Source organism: Macrobrachium nipponense, chromosome 43 (assembly GCF_015104395.2).
Source record: "Macrobrachium nipponense isolate FS-2020 chromosome 43, ASM1510439v2, whole genome shotgun sequence".
Lineage (NCBI taxonomy): Eukaryota > Metazoa > Arthropoda > Malacostraca > Decapoda > Palaemonidae > Macrobrachium > Macrobrachium nipponense.
In genome coordinates, this window is record NC_061104.1 from 47,460,428 (window position 1) to 47,482,927 (window position 22,500).

The 22,500-nt window shown below is 36.0% G+C and overlaps 1 protein-coding gene across 1 annotated transcript in view; it reads right to left on the reverse strand.

Moving 5' to 3' along the window:
• The window catches only part of LOC135213963 (neurotrimin-like), a gene marked incomplete at its 3' end in the record, with an annotated part of 736,001 nt that overhangs the window by 143,308 nt on the left and 570,193 nt on the right, over window positions 1–22,500 (reverse strand). The window contains 1 exon segment of the mRNA XM_064248042.1: window positions 7,016–7,131. Within this exon segment, the coding sequence (XP_064104112.1) occupies window positions 7,016–7,131 (116 nt within the window).

Here is a 22,500-nt window from a genome sequence, read left to right on the forward strand (position 1 = left end):
AAATACACGAAATGATAAATGATAAAAGCAAAAACGAAAACAAAATATTTAAATGAATTTATTTATCTCACTTTCGAACAGGAAGAGCTGAACAACATTTAAAAAAGTTACAGCTCACCTTCATACACTATATGGAATAAATAAATTATAAAAAAAAACTAAAATTAGAAAATATTCTCTCCTTCACGAAAAGGTATCTGAATATAAACATATAAACAAGCATTATCTTTCCCTCATAAACTGCATTAGGTAAATAAATAATAAAAACACTATAAATAGAAAAATACATTTATCTACCTTACAAAAAGTTATATAAATACCATTTTAAACAGATTACATGCTTCCTTCACAAACGGTTTCAAAGGAAAAAATGAGAAAATATAAAATACGGATTAAGCTACTTTCAAAATATAAACAAGCACCATAATTCCCTTATAAAATAAAATAAAAAAAAAATTTAATCAAAAATAATATAATAAGGAATAAACTACTTTTCCTTCTGCTAGAAAGAATGAAAAAATAAAATACTTTCTTTTATCAGTTTGACAAAAAAAAAAAAAAAAAAAAAAAAAAAAAAGTGACAATAACGGTACGTTCATTTCACGCTTGTGTACAAAGAGGCTCAAAGGGTGTTACGTAGATTGACAGAGCAAAAGAAAACGGAATTAAGAAAACGGGAATTAAGAAAACGGGATATTGCCCCGGTGTTTATGGTACTGTTATGGGTCTCTTCTGTATCTGGTGTTATCACTTTTATTGCCGAGCCACTTAAAGGAAGGAGGCTAAAGGAACGAATGAAAATAATAACAGTATTGGTTAATCCGCTCACTTTCCATATCTACCTATCTATCTGTTTATCTATCTACATCTTTTCACCTTCAAATTAACAAAGAATTTAGCTTCATTTTAAAAAGTTAACTTTCATATTAAAACAAATGACATCCAATTTGAAAAATAAAAATTAATATCATCTGAATGCGCGTAGCAAGCCTTATTTCGTAGCTTGTAGGATTTCTTCTCATCGTATCCTTATTGGCAAATCCTTCGGCCTCCTACAGTAGATGCACATCACCCGTGCATCTGATGTCTAGGCCAGTCCATTACGACGATCCTGATTGGCTGTTGATAAGCCAATCACAGGGCTCCAAGAAACTCTCTCTCGAGAGAGAGAGTTCACATAGGCAGGATGTATGTTCCACCCCTTCTGAGGGATATGCCTTTCAAAAGTATTCCTCAGGAGAGGTGGAACATACACACTGTCTATGTGAACTCTCTCGAGAGACTGAGAGTTTCCAGCTCTGTGATTGGCTTATCAACAGCCAATCAGGGGCGTCGTAAGGGACTGGCCTAGACATCAGACGCACGGGTGATGTGAATCTACTATAGCAACTGATGCTACGCATAGCACGGCCATTTCAGTAACCCAGTTTTTTTTTTTTTTTTTTACTTGTAATACTGGTATTTTTACGTGTTTAAATTAATAGATTTCATAATCAAATGTTTTTATTTTTTATATTCAATACTGATATTTTTTTACGTTATTAAACTAATAAATTCTCGGTAACGAAGTGGGTTTTTTAATACTGCACCGGAAAAACATTATATGATGCAAACTTGCAATATTGGTATTTTCGACTTGTATGAAATTAGCAGATCTGTGAAAAACCGAAATAACATCCAGGAAAAGATGAATGGGAAACCTGGATTAATTTGGCTCGAACACGGATGGCGAATTGGCAGGAACCAATCCTACCCAACTTACAGGAGTGTCATCGTGCGTCAGGTTGTGGCATTTAAAGTAACGTACAATGTTTAATCAGCATCTGTTCATCATCGGTGTTTGTTTTGTTTGTTTGTTTGGATGGCGTTTTTACGTTTCATGGAACCAGTGGTTATTCAGCAACGGGACCAACGGCTTGACGTGACTTCCGAACCACGTCGGGAGTGAACTTCTATTACCTGAAATACATATCTCTCACTCATCAATGGAATGCCCGAGCATCGAACTCGCGGCCACCGAGGTGGCAAGCAAGGACCATACCAACCACGCCAGGGTGCACATCACAGTAAAGTGGCTCCCACTGGACGGTTTCAGAGAGCCTGAGGAGGGTCCGCACGATGTGATTTTGTTTAAGAGTGGATGATATCAACACTATGGACTGGAAGTTCCTCGCTGGACGAGTGGTTTTTGCACTCGGCTGCCAATTCGGTGGTCCGAGTTCGAATCTCGGCTCGGCCAACGCGGAATCTGAGGAATTTATTTCTGGTGATGGAAATTTATTTCTCGATATAGTGTGGTTCGGATCCCACAATAAGCTGTAGGTCCCGTTGCTAAGTGACCAATTGGTTCCTAGCAACGTAAAAATATCCAATCCTTCGGGCCAGCCCTAGGAGAGCTGTTCATCAGCTCAGTGGTCTGCTAAAACTAAGATATACGTTTAACTATGGACTGAAGAAGCTCAAAATCCAAAACTGCCGGAAATGATGTTACGAAGACTGAACGGAAGGTGATTTCTTGGTAACAGGCTATAGCATTATTTTTTCTACACGCTTTCAGATGATATTAGATTTTTTTTTTTTTTTCAAATTGAATGTCAATTTTTTCCATTTGAAATCCAGCGTTTTTAAATTGGCGGTCAGCATTTCTAATTTGAACTTCAACTTCGCTAATTTGAAGTTCAATTTTTTTTAAATTTCAAGTTCAATTTTTTTTATATATTTTAAGTTCAGATTTTTAAAAATGAGGTTCAATTTTTTTTTATATGAGGGTGAAAAGGTATGTATGTGTGTGTGTATTTTCCCAAATTCAAGACGTCCAAGTTATATATATATATATATATATATATATATATATATATATATATATATATATATATGTGTGTATATATTCAGCCAAGGCCACAGGAAAAATAAAAGAAGCGTACCGAGCGCTTTCGTGTTATTTCAACACATTTTCGAGGTACAGAGAACATCTAACAAAGTAAACATAAAATTGAAAAAATTGAAAAAAAGTATTCAAAGTCCGGTTAAAAGTAGTACAGCAGATACAGAACAGTTCAACAGAAACAACCTTACAAATCTCGTTAACAACAAACGGGTCCAGTTTGTACATACCCTGGCTTACCATTAAGTCACAGTGACATTTGATAAAAGCAGATTCAATCATATTCCTACGAGTTATTACAATATAAAATATATATATATATATATATATATATATATAAATATTAATAATATATAAATAATATATTTATTTTATATATATATATAATTATTATAATAAATAATATATATATATATAAATAATACAATAATTATTATATAAATATTAATAAATATATACATAACATTACATACATACATATATATACTATATATAGTATATATAATAATAATATTATATATATATATATTATATACTATTATATATATTATATTAGATCCTTTTAACCCTCAAATAAAAAAAATGAAATTCGCTTTTAAAAAAGTGCACTCTCCTATTAAAAAAAAAATTTAATTTGGGAAATGCACAAGGGCACTGAGGACATCTAGAAGAGGTAAACTTAGATTAAATTAGGGCGTCTTAGATCAGCCAGGTGATAAAAACGCGTGGTCTAGAAATCATGATCTAGGTAATATTCTTATTAATTATGATTACGTCTACCAAAAAGAAAAGCAGAGGAAACCCACTAGATAAAAGTCATATACAACGATTTATAGGGGGTGATTATCCTTAGATCATACAAGAGAAATATTGTCTCCCGATACTAACTCCTTTAGCAGCTGGTTGAAGGAGAAGGGAAACATATAATTGACAATATAGCTTCACGCATGACGCTGTTATAGTTACTCATACAGGTAACATTCATGCCCAACAATAGATGTGAATGATCCAAAGTAAATGTGTAACATCAGCCAATAAATAGTCGGTTTGTTAAAAGTTTTTTTTTTATGTTTGCTGAACTTCCTTCATTCCTTCAGATCACTGTTAAATTCCCTTCAGATAATGAAATGATAAAAAAAATTCGAGTGGATCTAGGAAAGAAATCCACCCTCCTCTTTCAACCTGTTTGTCCGCCCCGGGATGAACGGAGTAGATAGGGGATCGGGAGGGTAGGGGAGAAGCAGCACCGCCGTTCCAGCGCGCGTACCGCGCCCCGACGAGCCCGTGAAAAATGAATCATACTGTATTAAATTCTTGCTAAAAATATTTTTTCCACAGTACAAGAACAACGGTACAAAATAAAACTGATTTGCTTTAAAATTATTTAAGATCTATCCAATAAAATTCACGATCTCTGACAAAGAAGAGGAATCATATCAGTAATTAAAGGAAAATATATATATATAGCTATTTGTAAACCAATTATCAACTCCATTCCTTCAGACGGACTCAAGGCATAGAACTGCTGGAAGTACCTAACATTGAAATCAACTCCTCTCTGTATGAGAGAGAGAGAGAGAGAGAGAGAGAGAGAGAGAATTATAATTACCCATCACCACTTTGGCAAAAGCCAGGCTAGAACTTGAAGTTAAAATGATTATTTTTCGACTTCGTACGAAGCGTCAAAAAATCTTCTATCCCTCGAGAAGATGTTCTCATTTTTGAGTAGGCATTTAACATGAATAAAAGCAGGGAAAACGAAAAAAATAAAACATAAATATTGCGTTTGGGAAAAAAAACTCCAGAAATGCTGAGAACCTCTCCAGAAATATCATAGACGGGACGAAGGCGGGATTAAATCAAGGACGTTGGAGAACGAGATGACGCAAAACCTGAGCGAGCTGGCTTGCTGGCTGGCTGGCTGCTCTGCCTGATTTGCTGATTCGGGGAGATTTACGTCGAATTACACTGATGCTGAGCGAGAAGATGAAGCAGAGGAAAATAAGAGAGAAATATACAAGCACACACACACACACACACACACAAATGTTCTTTAATATCTAATTCGCTCTACCCCGGAATTAATATATTTTCATATATGTAAACCGAAGGGAATTTTTTAGTTGATAATAATTTCGTCCTCTCGTGGGTTCGAACCACCGCCCAGAGGATAGAGAAGAAATCAGGACTTCAGTGATGTTATCGATTCGGCTAACAAGTGAGGTTATAAGTTTATGTATATATATACTCTTTTGAACCTTCCGTATTATTGGGTAATCAAAGTTTTTATATATATATATATATATATATATATATATATATATATAATGTGTGATTGTGTGTGTGGTGTGTGTGTGTAACACAACCCATAACAAGCTAACAATCCTTGGAAACCAATTTACCCCCCTTAAAAAGTTTTCAATCACCGATTCCTGAACTTGCATTTATACCACTGTGGAGCGTCCTCCAGATCATAAATATATATTACTTTTATATTTAACGGATTTGTTTGTTTGTTTGTATGGTCTTTTTACGTTTGCATGGAACCAGTGGTTATTCAGCAACGGGACCAACGGCTGTATGTGACCTCCGAACCACGTCGAGAGTGAACTTCTATCACCAGAAATACACATCTCTCAACTCCTCAATGGAATGTTAATGTGATTTGCTTCCATTCATAAAATATCAATAGTGGGCCTATCGTAAATACGTAGTTAAATTCGCATAAAAAACAACACAAAATTCGATATAACAACATCCTTTGCAGAAGGATATATATATATATATATATATATATATATATATATATATATATATATATATATATATATATATATATATATATATATATACAAATATATATATATATATATATATTATATATATATATATATATATATATATATATATATATACGTGGTTCTATTGTCAAACTTCTTCCAGTTCTGAATTAGCTAACAATCACAGAATACTAAAATTCCTAAGATTTCTATATTCCTAATCTACTCTGTCCACTCTTCGCTTTCGACTTTATATTCCCTTCACTTCCAGCTGCTATGTAATCACGAAGGAACTGGAATAAAAGATTTAGGCCAAAGGCAAAGCACTGGGACCTATGAGGTCATTCAAGAGTAAGAAGGTCTGAAAGGTGTAACAGGAGGAAAACTTCGCAGTTGCGTAAGAAATAATTGTCAGGAGAGAGAGTAGATAGTACGATGGAAGAAATAAGCATGTATTCCTGCAATATTCATATCCTATACCTGAGGAACATACAGACAGGATTACTAAAAAGAAAATATGAAATAAATGATGAAATTCCTCAATTTCTTCTTACTATTTCCTTTACAACTAACTCTCCTCGCAGTCATGAAGGGCATATGTTCCTTATATTCCGCGTCTCTAAGCTTAGGAACAAGATAAAAAAAATTAGATTCCTAAAGAGGAAACATTAAATGTTAAAAAAAAAAGCCGTGTCTTTTTCTTCCATTTTCTAGACATTCAACTCTAACTGAAGCCATGAAGGGCATATGTTCTTATATTTCACGTCTTTAAGCTTAGGTACAAGACTGAAAAATTGGATTCCTATAGAGGACATATTAAATGTAAGTTGAAAATCCTCACATTTTTTCTTTTAATTCCTCTATATTCATCTCACCTTGTAGCCACGAAGGACATATAGTCTTACATTTCGCGTCTCTAAGCTTAGAAACAATACACTTACAAATTATATCACAGGATTCTTATTAAAAAGAACATATTTTCTCAACTCTCCATTCCCTTCATATTCAACACTCCCCGAAGTCATCAAGGTTTGTTTGTTTGTTTGTATGGTGTTTCTACGTTGGATAGAACCAGTGGTTATTCAGCATCGGGACCAACGGCTTCACGTGACTTCAGAACCACGTCGAGAGTGAACTTCTATCACCAGAAATACACATCTCTAACCCCTCAGTGGAATGTCCGAGAATCGAACTCGCGGCCACCGAGGTGGCAGGTCAAGACCATACCGATCACGCCACTGAGGCGCTTCGAAGTCATCAAGGGCATATTATGTTCCTTATATTTCACAACCCTGAGCTTATGCACAAGACACTGAAAGATGGCTAATAATTAAATTTAGTTTCGACTCACCTTATAATCATGGAGGTTTTCCACGACGCAGGAAAGTTTGGCATCGCGACCCACGGACACCGTGACGTTCTCGATCGGGGCCACGAATCGCGGCTCCCCTTCTTCCACGACATCCGCTGCGAGAGAGAAAAAGAGAGACATCTATAAATATTATATTAAATTGTTTAATGCTCAGAAAAATGAGATATGACATTATTTAATGTTCACAGCAACTGTCTTGTTTGTATGTATGGTACTTTTACGTTGCATGGAACCAGTGGTTATTCAGCAACGGACCAACGGCTTTACGTGACTTCCGAACCACGTCGAGAGTGAACTTCTATCACCAGAAATACACATCTCTCACCCCTCAATGGAATGGCCGAGAATCGAACTCGCGGCCACCGAGGTGGCAGGCAAAGACCATAACGATCACGCCGCATAGCAACTGTCGTCCGGGAAGTAAAACTCAAAAGTAAGCTGAACTAGAATAATTTTTTAATTTGTGAAAAAAGGGTTAAAAAAATGTTTCAGAGTGCAGAATGAAATGACAGTATCTATTTTTTTTTCTCAAAATTTCTGCTTCCTATAAAGCTGAACAATTTTATACTTGCTTCAATTTTTCTTATTATTGGGATTGAAGTGTAATTTTCAAAATTTCTCTTTACTGTAACGTTGAAGAATTTTTTATTTGCTTTTATTTTCTCAATAATGGGAATGAAGTCTCTTAGGCCTACAAGGAAGCTCACTTTAAAAGCCAATGGGCTTTCAAAGCCTTGTCAAAAATAAATGTTTGCCTTTTTTAAAGTAAAAATAATATAGGCCTATAATGAAGCCTTCTTCATATGCCAATGGCTTCTCAGGTTGGTCTCAAATGAATGTTTGCCTTTTTTAAAGTAAAAATATAACATATGCCTTCTTTTAAAAGACAATGGGCTTTCAGATTTGTCTCAGATGAATTTTTGCCTATGTTAAGTAAAAGTAACATAGGCCTATAAGGAAGCATTCTTTAAAAGCCAATGGACGTTCAAAGCCTTGTCGGAAATAAATATTTGCCCTTTTTAAAGTAAAAATAACATAGGCCTATGAGGAAGACTATTTAAAAAGCATTGGGCATTTCAGGTTTTTGTCCCCAAATTATTACATTTTAAAGTAAAAGTATTATAGGCCTATAGAAGCCTTCTTGAAAAAGCCAATGGCTTTTCAAATTTGTCCCAAATGAATTTTGTCTTTTTTAAGTAAAAGTAACATAGGCCTATAAAGAAGCCTTCTTTAAAAGCCATTGGCTTTGCAGTTTTGTCCAAAATGTTTACTTTTTAAAGTAAAAATAACATAGCCTATAGGATTCTTTAAAAAAGCCAATTGGCTTTTCGGGTTTAATCCCAAATTTCTACTAAAGTAAAAATATTATAGGCCTATAGAAGCCTTCTTGAAAAAGCCAATGGCCTTTATCAAATTTTTTCCAATTTTTTTGTCTTTTTTTAGTAAAAGTCTAGGCCTTATAAAGAACCTTCCTTTAAAAAGCCTTGGCTTTGCAGTTTTGTCCAAAATGTTTACTTTTTAAAGTAAAAATAACATAGGCGCCTATAATGGAAAACTTTAAAAGCCATTGGCTTTTCGGGTTTATTCCAAATTTCTACTTTTTAAAAGTAAAAATATTATAGGCCTATAGAAGCCTTCTTTAAAAATCCAATGGCTTTTTAGGTTTCTCCCAAATGAATTTTCGCCTTTTTAACATAAAAGTAACATAGGCCTATAAGGAAGTCTTCTTCAAAAGCCAATGGCTTTTCAAGATTCTCCTAAATGAATGTTTGCTTTTTTAAAGTAAAAATAACACTTTCAACTTATCTCACATTGAAGCTTATTCTTATGCATTCCCCAAATTCCATTCTGTGCTAAGTAAGGTCATTAGAGATACCTACCTACTGGGCCACTAAGGAAAACTTTTATATGGTTGAGTCAGGGCATTAGAGATACCCACCTACCGGGTCACTAGGTAAAAAAATTATATGGTTAAGTCAGGGCATTGGCGATACCTGCCTACTCAGGCCACTAGGTAAAAACCTCATATATTTTCAAATTTAGAAACTGGATGAAAAATATAAAGAAAAATATTCGATAAAACTAAATTTACGGTAAGTCTGTAGTACATAACAACTTCTAAATGTATTTTAAAATATTTCTTCAAGGTTTCGATTCTTTTCCATTAGTCTCTGGATAAAATTGGCCGTTAGAAACGGCTGATAATCAAGATTATTCACGACAAACCAACAAATATAAAATTATCTCCCGTGAAGCAAAGAAACTGATAAAATAGATAAGTGAAACAGAGTATATAAATAAATAAATATTTACAAAAATCAACACCAATCATTTGCAAGTAAACACAAGTGTAAACAAGCAAAAAATGTGCCGGAGTTACTTCGGCGCAATCGAGTTTTCTGTCCAGTGGTGGCCTCAGCCACGTCCAACAAAACTCTTAGCCGCGGACCTTGAAACTCAGAAAGGGTCCGGTGGTGGCCTATGTTATGTTGTTAGTACGTATAGCGCTGCCAGAAGTACGATTTTGACAAACTTTAAACGTAAATAAACTCAAAACTACTGAGGCTAGAGGGCTGCAATTTTGTATATTTGTTGTTTGGGTGGTGAATGATCAAAATACCAATTTGCAACCCTCTAGCCTCAGTAGTTTTTAAGATCTCAGAACAGACGGACAGACACGGCCGGTACAACAGTTTTACTTTACAGAAAATTAAAAAGGTAAACGAACCGATGAAGAAAATAAGTCAATCAATCAATCAGCCACGGTAATTTCTACATTGATAAACTATCTATTTCCTTCATATTCAACAATCCTCGAAGTCATTAAAGATGACAACAAAATCAAAATCAATAAATGCAAAAATTACAATATACAAGAAATATAAAACAAATATAATTAGAATCTGTTACGTAAGCAAAAGTACATCAAATAAATGAGAGAAATGAATGAAAAGTGACAAAGTCATAAATCATAAAATAAATATAAATTACAGTCTATTAGGTAACAGAGATGAATAAAAGCGGAAATGACTATATGCATAAATTATAAAATAAATATGAATTAGAAACGAGTCTATAGTCACGTGTCTCAGGTGACAGTGAATCCGATTACTTGTTCCGTGAAAATCGCTTTTGCAATACGCTAAGGATTTCATTTATGAACGTGAAATACAATTTTCCGTTCATTGACACCCACACACACACACACATATAAATATATATAAGATATATATATATATATATATATATATATATATATATATATATATATATATATATATATATATATATGTATATATATATATATATATATTATATATATATATATATATATATATATATATGTGTGTATATATATATATATATATATATATATATATATATATATGTAAATGTATATGTATATATATATGAATAATATATATATATATATATATTGTTTACGACCTTATTTTTACGGCCGTAATTTCAAGGGTTCTTGTCTCTACTCGAATTTGCGGTCAGTAGAAATGTAACACAGCAACTTAGGAACAATAGGAGCCAAACACCTCAACAAAATTGCAATATTTATTTACAAGCCAAAAAGGTAGCGGTTGGCAAAATTTATATCAAAATTAATATATATATCAAGGGAAAAACCAACCTTAAGATCTTTAAAAAAGATCACCTATACTAAACTAAACCCTAAACCAGAAGAATTTTTTAAGTATATCTTCAGTCGTACCTTCCAAATAGCTGGCCAGACAAAACTAACCCTAAGAAAATAAGTTAGGCAGAGGAAGCAAGAGAAAATAAGAGGGAACTTAATAATACTCCTACCTAACACATACAGACTAAATTATACTCAACAAAACTGTTAATTAGTGAATAGAATATATTAAGAAATAAATTATAATAAGTAGATAAATAATAAATTATGAAAATATCTTACAAACTGATTCAACCACAAGAGGCTTAGTATACCGTCTCTTCAGGCATACAAGGTCCAGAAAGACCGTACTGCAAACAGGGGCGTGCAAATCTACAGGTACTCAGCGATTCACGATCGTCTTAAATAGCTATAAACATCTCATACCTGTAGAAAGCCGCCCTACTTGTCTCCACGAGTTTCCAAGAACTCACTGACAGCCGATGAGCAGTCAACTGGGTCAAGCTGCAATGCCAGCAGGCAATCCAAAATAACACTGGAATACTAAGGGTGGTAGCCTCCGAGAATCCGGGACGTCAACGGATCTCGCACGCCACAAACTGCACCGTTCCCAGTAGATACGGGCCAACTCGCTCGGAATCCTTCCGAAGAACGAGGGAAGGGGCGTGCTGACGAATGCCGCGGTGACAGACACCAGCGACCACACACAAGGCAGCGAAGGATTGAAGAAGCCGTGATCCAAATCTCCATACAAAACTGCATAAGTGACCATATATAAGGTGGCTAAGCGTCAGGATGTGAGGAGGAACTCGAACTAACTCTGTCACGAATCACCACCCTTACGATCAAGCCTTCCACTCGAGTCAACACAGCTCATAGGAGAGAAAAACAACGATCGTTAATACGGCACTTCAATGGTTCACTAATACCGGGGTGAGAAGGCGGTAAACAAAGCAAAACTACGAAGTCATATGACTCCCTTACAGAGTTCATCGAACTAATAAACGATACTAACTTGTTAAAAAAAAAAAACTTAACCTAACCTAAAATAAGATCAAAAGGTTTGGACAACTATTAACAAATTATAATTAAACAAATTATTATTTACTTTAATCTAATACCTTTCTCTCCCCCTACAAAAAAAATTTTAATCAAATAGAGTAAAATTTTTTATACAACCTAAAGAATCAATTAAATCTTAAAATAGCATCAATCGTTATCTAATAAAGCACACACAATTGTGCATTACACATTCTGAAATAAAAAGGTCGGCATTAATTATACCTCAATTAAACATACAATATATAAACAGTCTAATTAAATACAAAGCCTGGAAATAAAATAAAAATTAATCGAACATAATTCTAAAGCGAAGAACAAAATGTACTAAATCACAGAAAATGATAAAGTTCTGAAATTCCAAAAGTTCTTGCTAAAAATTAAAGATATAAATGGCACAAAGACCCACCTATCAGCTAATAAGAAACTATTACTAATATAGAACTGAATATTTCTTACAACTAATACTTACACTAAAAACAACACTGGCAAAAAAAAAAAAAAAAAAAACACAATTATCATATAAATAACGAAACAACCGAACAACGTCGGAACAAACCATAAGTTAGCACTTGCTTTCACTCTAAATGAACAACAAAGAGAAAACGAGCAGGGCGAAAGAGGCAGGGAAAGACCAAACAACAAAATAAACACCTTACATCCTAGACACAAGGTGTCGGGCGGGATCTATTATCAGATCCTACTAATATGTTTAATTACCAAGTTTGAGCTCTTGCAGCTGCAAGGCCCAACGTAAAATCCTTTGGTTAGACCTTTCATCCGTTCAATAAACACTAACGGATTATGATCCGTCCATACCTCCACTGGAAAAGAAAGATTAGTTAAGTATGGTTTAAAATGAGATATGGTACGGATTCAGGGCGAGAGCCTCTTTCTCAATAGTTGATACTTACGCTCCTGCCGTTAACAACTTTTTGCTGTAGTAGGATATTGGGTACACCTCCTCGTCCTCACCCTTTTGAAAGAGACGCCTCCAATGCCTACATCGCTAGCGTCAACAGCAATTATAAAGGGAGCTTGAAAATTCGGAGAAATCAAAATAGGTTTAGACATAAGAATAGTCTTAATTTTAATGAATGCTTCTTCACACTCGCCAGTCCAAATAAATTTCCTATTTTTTTTTTGTTTTTTAGCAAAGATCATTCAAGGGACGAGCAATGTCAGAAAGTTCCTAACGAACCTCCTATAGTATCCCGTCATACCTAGCACCCTTCGAACTTCTCGGACATTGCACGGTCTCTTTAGATTAGTTATAGCCTCGACATTAGCCTGTTTCGGGGCTATATGACCCAGACAACCTCATGACCCAGATACACAACTGTGGCCTTACCCAAATTCGCATTTAGCGAGGTTAATGACTAAGCCCGCAGCACGGAGAGCTTCAAAAACTTTACCCAACCTGAGTAAATGAGTTTTCCAATCATTACTGTGAACAACAAGATCATCTATGTAGATCTCGGTACCTTCTAACCCACAGACCAACACAGGCGTTCATTAATCTTTGAAAGTACAAGCAGCATTCCTCATCCCAAAAGGCATGACCTTGCATTCATACAAGCCGAATGGGGTGACAAATGCTGAAATTTCTCTTTTTGCTCGATCCGACAAAGGAACTTGCCAGTATCCCTTGAGCAAATCCAACTTTGTAATATACTTTGCTGAACCAATGCGGTCTATGCAGTCGTCAATTCTTGGAAGAGGAAAGGAATCATGTTTTTAGTATGGGTATTAACTTTACGATAAGTCCACACACATCCGATACTGTCCATCGGATTTCTTCACCAATACTATAGGGGAGCTCCAAGGACTAACAGAAGGTTGTATTAAATCATGCTTCAGCATATATTCTATTTTCCTTATTGACTATATCCATTTTAGTGGGATTTAGTCTATAAGGACTTTGTTTAATTGGTGAAGCTTCTCCTACTACCACATCATGTTCAATTAAACTGGTCAATCCGGGAGAATCTCTGAACCAAATCTGAAAAAAAAGAACGAATTAAGCCCTTCCATTTTCCCTTCTTTGATTTAGATCAAGATGCTTCAGATGCGCAATCTAACCCATTCAAACATTGCACATTCTTGGATAGAGGCATCTGAAGGTACTTGATTAATTATTTCCTCAGACCCATCAGGAAGCACCTCTGCCACCAAAGAAACCGAATTCATACCCTGTTTCCAAAGGATCAGATCTACTAGACACATAAGGTTTCAGTCCTGTTAATGTGAAAAATTCGACACTTTCGTTTGGTCCCGGGAGCTTCTATTTCATAATTAAGATCGGATACCTTCTCAACACCTTCCAAGGCCCCTTATACCTTGGTTCAAGGAAGTTATCCGAATCAGTACCCAACACCAAAACTAATTCCCCAGGCTCAAACGACCGTGCTCAGTTTTCTTGTCATAATTAATCTTCATAGCAGCCTGAGAGCTAGCTAAATTTTTCTCTAGCAAACTTCCAGGCGCTAGAAAGTTTTCCTCTAAGATTATCAACAAATTCACCACGTTTCGTCTCCTTTATTTGATCAGATTCCAAAACCTCATATAAAATTTCTAAAGGGCCCCGTATTTTATGTCCAAAGACTAATTCAAAAGGAGCCAGCGCCCGTGGATGAATTTGGATGACTTCTAAGAGCAAAGAGAGCAAAAAGGAAGACCCTTATCCCATTCCTCTCCATGCTCATAACAAAATCTTCTTAAAATTGATTTAAGAGTTTGATGGAATCTTTCCACCACTCCCTGACTCTCTAGTAAAATTAGTTCCACAATCAGTTTGTATCTTACGAGGGATCCCATACCCCTCGAAAAGAAAATTACCAACTGGTCAAATACAGCCTTAGATGTGACTTTCTTCATGGGAATGGCTTCAGGAAATCGTGATGCCCGATCCATCACAGTCAGTAAATAGATAAAACCTGTTTTAGTTTTAGGCAGAGGGCCTACTATATCAACTACCAAGCTCATTAAATGGCTCGCCAATAGCTGTATGGGATATAAGGTGCTTTATTTTACAATTGTTTGATTAGGTTTACCTACCACTTGGCACACTGACATTCTTTCACATATTTGTTTTACTGACGATTTCATTCCTGGCCACCAAAAACATTTAGCCAACCTACGGAACGTCTTCCAGACACCAAAATGACCAGAGAATGAATCATCATGAGATAAATTTAATATTTGCCTCTGAAATTGAGAGGGCACCACTATTTGCTCATACGGACATTTGGGATCAGTAGCAACCAGGGGACGACTCACCCTATATAATATGCCCCTTTTTACCCAGAATCGAGGCTCGTCAAGTCAGAAGTATCACCTAAATCAAAATTAAAACTCTCTCTTTCTGGGCTTCAATAAAAGCTGCTCGATCCCAATCAGGAATTACATTATCACTACTTACTACACTACTTACTACAGACCCGGGGTCTTCCTACATCTACGTCTACCTCTAAACTACTCAAATTTAACTCATCATTATTTAATAAGTCTGCAACTCTTGCGGCAGCTCTAGTGGTAACTGCTACTGGACACTTATTGATTGACAATATTGGGAATAATTCCTGGCCATCACTATTAATCATATCATTTCCTAATATGCCATCAATACCAGCTATAGGAAGACTCTCGACAACGGCCAACTCGGTCTTTCCATAATACCCAGGGAATGACAACATTACCTCTACTAAAGGAGCTGAAACTATTGTGTTCGGGAAACCTCCCAGAACAATAAAGTTCCCTGAATACTTTCACCAAACCTTTTAAACTGCTTTCCAGCACTAACGACCGAGCAGACCCTGTATCTCTCAAAAAAACCTAACATCAATAATGACGGAATTATAAATTACTTACCAGGCCATATGTATTTTATCATATTTTAGTCATTCCTGTGGATTAGTTATTTCCATCTCCGGGCGTACTATTACCACCACTACCACTATTTTATTATCGGTAATTTTACATCAGGAGATGCACTTGGCATTAAAGCCACAGGATTATTCCTTTGAAGATAATTTGTTCTGGCGTGACACTGAGCTTGGAAATGACCGGGTTTATTACACCAGAAACAAGTCTTCATATTACTATTTCTCGTTCCAGAATTACCTCCATTGGAAAATACACGAGTACCAGGTTTACTCATGAATTTTCCATTCTTACTAACAGGGAAATTATTCTGAACCACAGAATTCTTAGGCTTATTATTATCGCCTCTTATTCCTTTATGAAAATTCCCTGACTTTACTACATTATTACTATTCATATCCTTGCTGGCGAAATTGCCTGAACCTGTTCTATGGGTCAAGACAAATTCGTCAGCCACTTGAGCTGCCTTACCTAAATTAGTGACCTTCAATTCTTCCAGATAAATTCTTAGTTCTTTGGAGCAAGATTTCTTAAACTCCTCCAAAAGCATGAGTTCTCTCAAGGAAGAAAAAGTGACAACTTGACGACTTTTCAACCAGTCGTCAAACTGTTCCTCCTTGAACCTGGCAAATTCTACATACGATAAAGAAGGATGTTTATTAAAATTCCTAAACTTTAACCTGTATGCCTCAGGGACCAAATCATAGGCTTTTAAAATTAGTGCCTTTACCTTGTGATAATCCCTGGCTATCCCTTCTTCCAAGGCATTATATACCCGGATTGCCTTGCCTACCAGTTTACACTGAATCAGCACTGTCCACATCTCTGGTGGCCAAGACAACCGAGCTGACACCCTCTCAAAGGCCTTGAAGAATTCCGGAACATTCCTTTCATCAAAAATGGGGACCAATTTTAATGCAGCCCCAATATTAAACCTATCAGGCTGACTACCTCGTGGGGTGCTAAATTGGTTAGGAGTCCCCTGTAACCTAGCCATTTCCAAATTAAGGTTGGCCATCTCTATCTCATGCCTCCTCACCCTCTCGTTCTCTGCATGCTCCAATTTCAACAACTCTATTTTTTTACAAATTAAATCATATTCCTGAATTTCCGTTGATTCAGAATTTACAGGCATTGTAGGCACTGCTGGCCCTAAATTCTCTACAGTCAAGAAAGGGTTTGTAGTTATATTTCCTCTTGGCACCAAATTGGCTGGACCTTCATAAATGAGTCCAGTCTGAGGAGGATCATCAAATAGAGAAAAACCTGCACCACCACTAATACCATTATCATCTACAACTAACCTATCATCATTTCCTAATTCACTACCTTTATCACTAATGTTTTCCCCGACTAATCCCTCAGCTTCAGCCAAACCTTGCACAACAACTACTTCTTCACCATTATTAACAACTTTCTCTTTGTATCCGTCATTTTGAACGGAATACCCAACCACCTAGCACAACTAACCAGATATTCCTTGCCTAGTATGGTAAATGCCTAATACAGTCGGCAGACCCTAAGAACTCTGCAGGACTAAACTCAAAGTCTTCCAAATTATCCATAGTGGTAGGAGAGAAAGGTATTTCCAAAAACAAATACTATAACCCCCACTGAGGAGCGTTCCAAAGTCCCAATTACTGTGTACACCTGAGCGCAAATCCTGTCACGGTCGCCAGATTGTTACGACCTTATTTACGGCCGTAATTTCAAGGGTTCTTGTCTCTACTCAGAATTTGCGGTCAGTAGAAATGTAACACAGCAACTTAGGAACAATAGAGCAAACACCTCACAAAAGTAACAATATTTATTTACACAAGAAAAAGGTAGCGTTGGCAAAATTAATAATCAAAATTAATATATATATCAAGGGAAAAACCAACCTTAAGATCTTTAAAAGATCACCTATAACTAAACTAAACCCTAAACCAAGAAATAGGATATTTTTAAGTATGTCTTCAGGTAGGTACCTTCCAAATAGCTGGCCAGACAAAAAAAAAAAACTACCTAAGAAAATAAGTTAGGCAGAAGGAAGCAAGAGAAAATAAGAGGGAAACTTAATAATACTCCTACCTAACACATACAGACTAAATTATACTCAAAACTTAAATTAGTGAATAGAATATATTAAGAATAATTATAATAAGTAGATAAATAATAAATTATGAAAATAATCTTACAAACTGATTCAACCACAAGAGGCTTAGTAGACCGTCTCTTCAGGCATACAAGGTCCAGAAGACCGTACTGCAAACAGGGGCGTGCAATCTACAGGTACCTCAGCGATTCACGATCGTCTTAAATAGCTATAAACATCTCATACCTGTAGAAGCCGCCCTACTTGTCTCCACGAGTTCCAAGAACTCACTGACGCCGATGAGCAGGTCAACTGGGTCAAGCTGCAATGCCAGCAGGCAATCCAAAATAACACTGGAATACTAAGGGTGGTAGCCTCCGAGAATCCGGGACGTCAACGGATCTCGCACGCACACAAACTGCACCGTTCCCAGTGGATACGGGCCACTCGCTCGGAATCCTTCCGAAGAACGAGGGAAGGGGCGTGGCTGACGAATGCCGCGGGTGACAGACACCAGCGACCACACACAAGGCAGCGAAGGATTGAAGAAGCCGTGATCCAAATCTCCATACAAAACTGCATAAGTGACCATATATAAGGTGGCTAAGCGTCAGGATGTGAGGAGGAACTCGAACTAACTCTGTCACGAATCACCACCCTTACGATCAAGCCTTCCACTCGAGTCAACACAGCTCATAGGAGAGAAAAACAACGATCGTTAATACGGCACTTCAATGGTTCACTAATACCGGGGGAGAAGGCGGTAAACAAAGCAAAACTACGAAGTCATATGACTCCCTTACAGAGTTCATCGAACTAATAAACGATACTAACTTGTTAAAAAAAAAACTTAACCTAAAATAAGATCAAAAGGTTGGACAACTATTAACAAATTATAATTAACAAATTATTAATTTACTTTAATCTAATATATATATATATATATATATATATATATATATATATATATATATATATATATATATATAAAAGTTTTTTTGCCACGAAGGAAAAGAAGGAAAAAAATGAAAAACGAGTTAGCCGAGTACTTTGCGGCCTCAGTAAAAGGTCCGAATAGGACCGAAAGTACTTGGCTAACTCGTTTTTTTCATTTTTTTTCCTTCGTGGCAAAAAAACCTTTATTTATACATAGCATCACGTTTTATATACTTCGTGATCAAGTTATTCTATATAGATATTATATATATATATATATATATATATATATATATATATATATATATATATACACACACCACACACACACACACACACACACACACACACACACACACCACACACATATATATATATATATATATATATATATATATATATATATATATATAATTAAAGTTTCTTTCCTAGTTCACTTCTGATATTTTATATCCTTAAATAGTTAACGATGAAAACCTTTTAATATTGCAGTTACTTCCCTAAAGGTAATTATATTAAACGGAAAATGTTGAACCAATAGTTCAGACATGGAGTAAAAAGGCCTAAGCAACAGTAAATGACATATCTTACAAAACCAAAATTATGCAATGCATCATTCACCTCCATTTTTTATTATCTCCTTTTGTCACGGAAAGTCTTTCAGAGAATCATTCAAACAAACTCTACTCAAAATACTCTTGAAAACATATAGCCTCTCGAACAGATATAAACATTACTATAGTATATTCACATCAACCGTGCATTTGATGTCTAGGACAGTCCCTTACGACGCTCCTGATTGGCTGTTGATAAGCCAATCGCTGGGCTGGAAACTCGTCTCTCGAGAGAATTCACATGGGCAAGATGTATGTTCCACCTCTCTTGATAGATAAGTCAGTCAAAAGTATCCCTCAGAAGAGGTGGAACATACACCCTGCCTATGTGAACGCTCGAGAGAGACTGGGAGTTTCCAGCCCTGCGATTGGCTTATCAACAGCCAATCAGGAGCGTCGTAAGGGACGGGCCTTGACATCAAATGCAAGGTTGATGTGAACCTACTATAGCCCTTATCTATCTATAGTCGATTCATTTAAGGTAGATTCTTGCGCCTACGGGACGTTTGTTGGCGGCCTCTGATTGGCTGGTAGCGGGAGGCAGGCTGCTAGCTCAGTGGGTCATATTTTCGTTTGTAGCTTAGAAAACTAGCAATATGTTTACATTTCTTCATTTATCTCACGTTTTACAAAAGATAGGAAAGTTTTTTGGTCATACCAAAGGATTCGGTATTAAATGTACAATTAAATAATCTTTTCCTGAAATCAATAAGTTAAAATACAAAGGAATTACAACGAGTAGAAGTGAAGGGAGAAACACTTTCATTCTTTATACCTGTTTTTATTCATCATCGGATTTTGCATAATTCATGAGATCAAGATAAAATAAAATCTTGTGTTATTAAACAATAAAATCACCCTGAATACGGTGGTGCTTTCAGATTTAGATGCGTGTAATAATGTAAAGAGAAAATGAAGAATAATGTCTTATTATGTTGCATTCGTGCTTGACTCGGTTTGACAATAGTGCCGAGACACATCGTTGGGTCTGGTCCTCTCAGCTAGAGCCGTTGGCGTGTTGCAGTTGCCAATTGGCGATATGAGAAGTTTGCAATTTCGAGGCTATGTATTCACCGAATTATTATGTCATTACATTTTCTATAAATAAATTCATAGAATTCCTATTATGACTTTCGAACATTTTTACTCAAATATCATATATGTCCGTATTTCTGGACATATCTGATAAAAAAAGTAAATAATCAGATGGATGCATCTGGTATCGTTAGAGGTGTAGGCTGGCCGCGGGCGGGCGCCGGGCGGGAAATTCAGTCTAGGAATGAATTTGAAATCTACGGACCTACTTCGCCCTCTTCAGCTCATCCTTAGTTTTAATGAGGTTGGTTTCAACATATTGTTTCTAATTTTCTTATATGGAATATATTTTCAAACGAAAGAGATATCAGAGACTTAATTGAGTGATATGAAATAATAATCTCAGTGGAGCAATAAACAGCAACGAACTAAGCAAGATTTCTTTTTTCTTTTCAAGCAGATGTCTCGAGATGACAGCACCATTCGTCGCACCGTTTCCAGATTTGCAAGTCAAGCTCGCAACATTATAATGAATGTTCATCGTTACTTCAGCTCACAGTGGGGAGCAGACTCAGGAAATGAAGTATTTGAGAAGACCGCCAAAGCTACAGGAGTGCCAACCAACACAGTGAAAATAATCAAGCGACAGTCATCTGAGTGTGGTAACGTCCCCTTCGCTTCACCTGTATATCCCAGGAAGGAAGGACCTCCGAGTGAAGGACAAGGTGGATAGTTTTTGAAAATGAGTGTATTCGGAAGGAGATTTTGTCTTTTTACGAGAGAGGAGAGCTCCCAACGTTAGATGCCCTAACTGGAAAAAGTGAAGGAAGACCCGGTAAAGTTTAATGGTGGAAGAACAACGTTTATGGAAAATTGTGAGAGGGCTTGGATTCCGGTACAAAAAAGAGACGAGTGAAGAGCAATTTTAATGGAACGTGATGATATAGTGGCAGCGAGAACTGAATACCTACGGTTAATTGAAAAGAATAGGAATTGTAGTCCAACTGAACGTAAACCTGAAGTATTCCTGGATGAAACTTGGATAAACCAAAATGAATGTGTACGTCAGTGTTGGACAACGGGTGAAGGCGAAATAGGACCCAAACTTAAGACTGTAAGGGGTCAAGATTTATTGTGGTGCACGCGGGGAGTGAGAAGGGGTTTGTCAAAGATGCGCTATTGTTGTTTAGGTCAAAAAATGGTGCCAAAGGGGACTACCATGATTCCATGGACCATGAAAGGTTTTTAAAGTGGTTTAAGGAACAACTATGGCCTAATATAGAAGATAGATCTCTAATCATAATGGACAATGCTCCCTACCATAGCAAAATAGAAAATAAAGTGCCAACAACCAGCAACAGAAAAAGTGAAGTCATAGAGTGGCTTTCTTCTAATAACGTCACCCACGACCCATCAGCAACAAAGCCAAAATTGCTGCAGATTGCCAAGTGTCACAAAGAAAAACAGAGGTATGTGATAGATGAGATAGCCCGTGCAAATGGTCATGATGTGCTCAGACTGCCACCATATTATTGTCAGTTTAACCCCATAGAACTTATATGGGCTCAAATAAAGGGGGATATCAGAAAAAATAACTCTAATGCAAATCAATCTTTGAAAACTGTTGAGCAGCTTACGAGACTGGCGATAGACAAAGTTACAACAGAAGACTGGAAGAAATGTTTTCACCACGTTAAGAAATTAGAAGATGATTATAGGAGGAAAGATGTTGCTAGAGAGCATATGTTTGAAAGTTTTGTTACTGACATTGGAGATGACGAAACTGACAGTGATGATATTGATATTAGGGAGGATGACATTGACAGTGATGATATATATCAATGATTTTCCATTATTTTTTTTTAAAGTTGAAGACCTAACAGTGTTTCTATAGTTTTCCATTTTTTAGATAGGCAATTTCATAACTACAGTATATCTATATGAGTTTCCTTTTTTTTAATATTAATGGCATATCTGTTCCTAAATTCTTTTTATTTGGTTTTTAATAGAAAAGGGGATATCAATGTATCTTTGTAATTTCCCATTCTTTTTTGTTCCAATAGGTAATGACATGACTATGTATATATGTATGATTTTCCTTTATTTATTTTTTTAAAATAATGATGACTAATAAGAAAATTTGTAAAATTTTAATTTCTTTTTGTTCATATCGATAGCCTAATGACATACCAATGTATGACTTTCTTTTGTT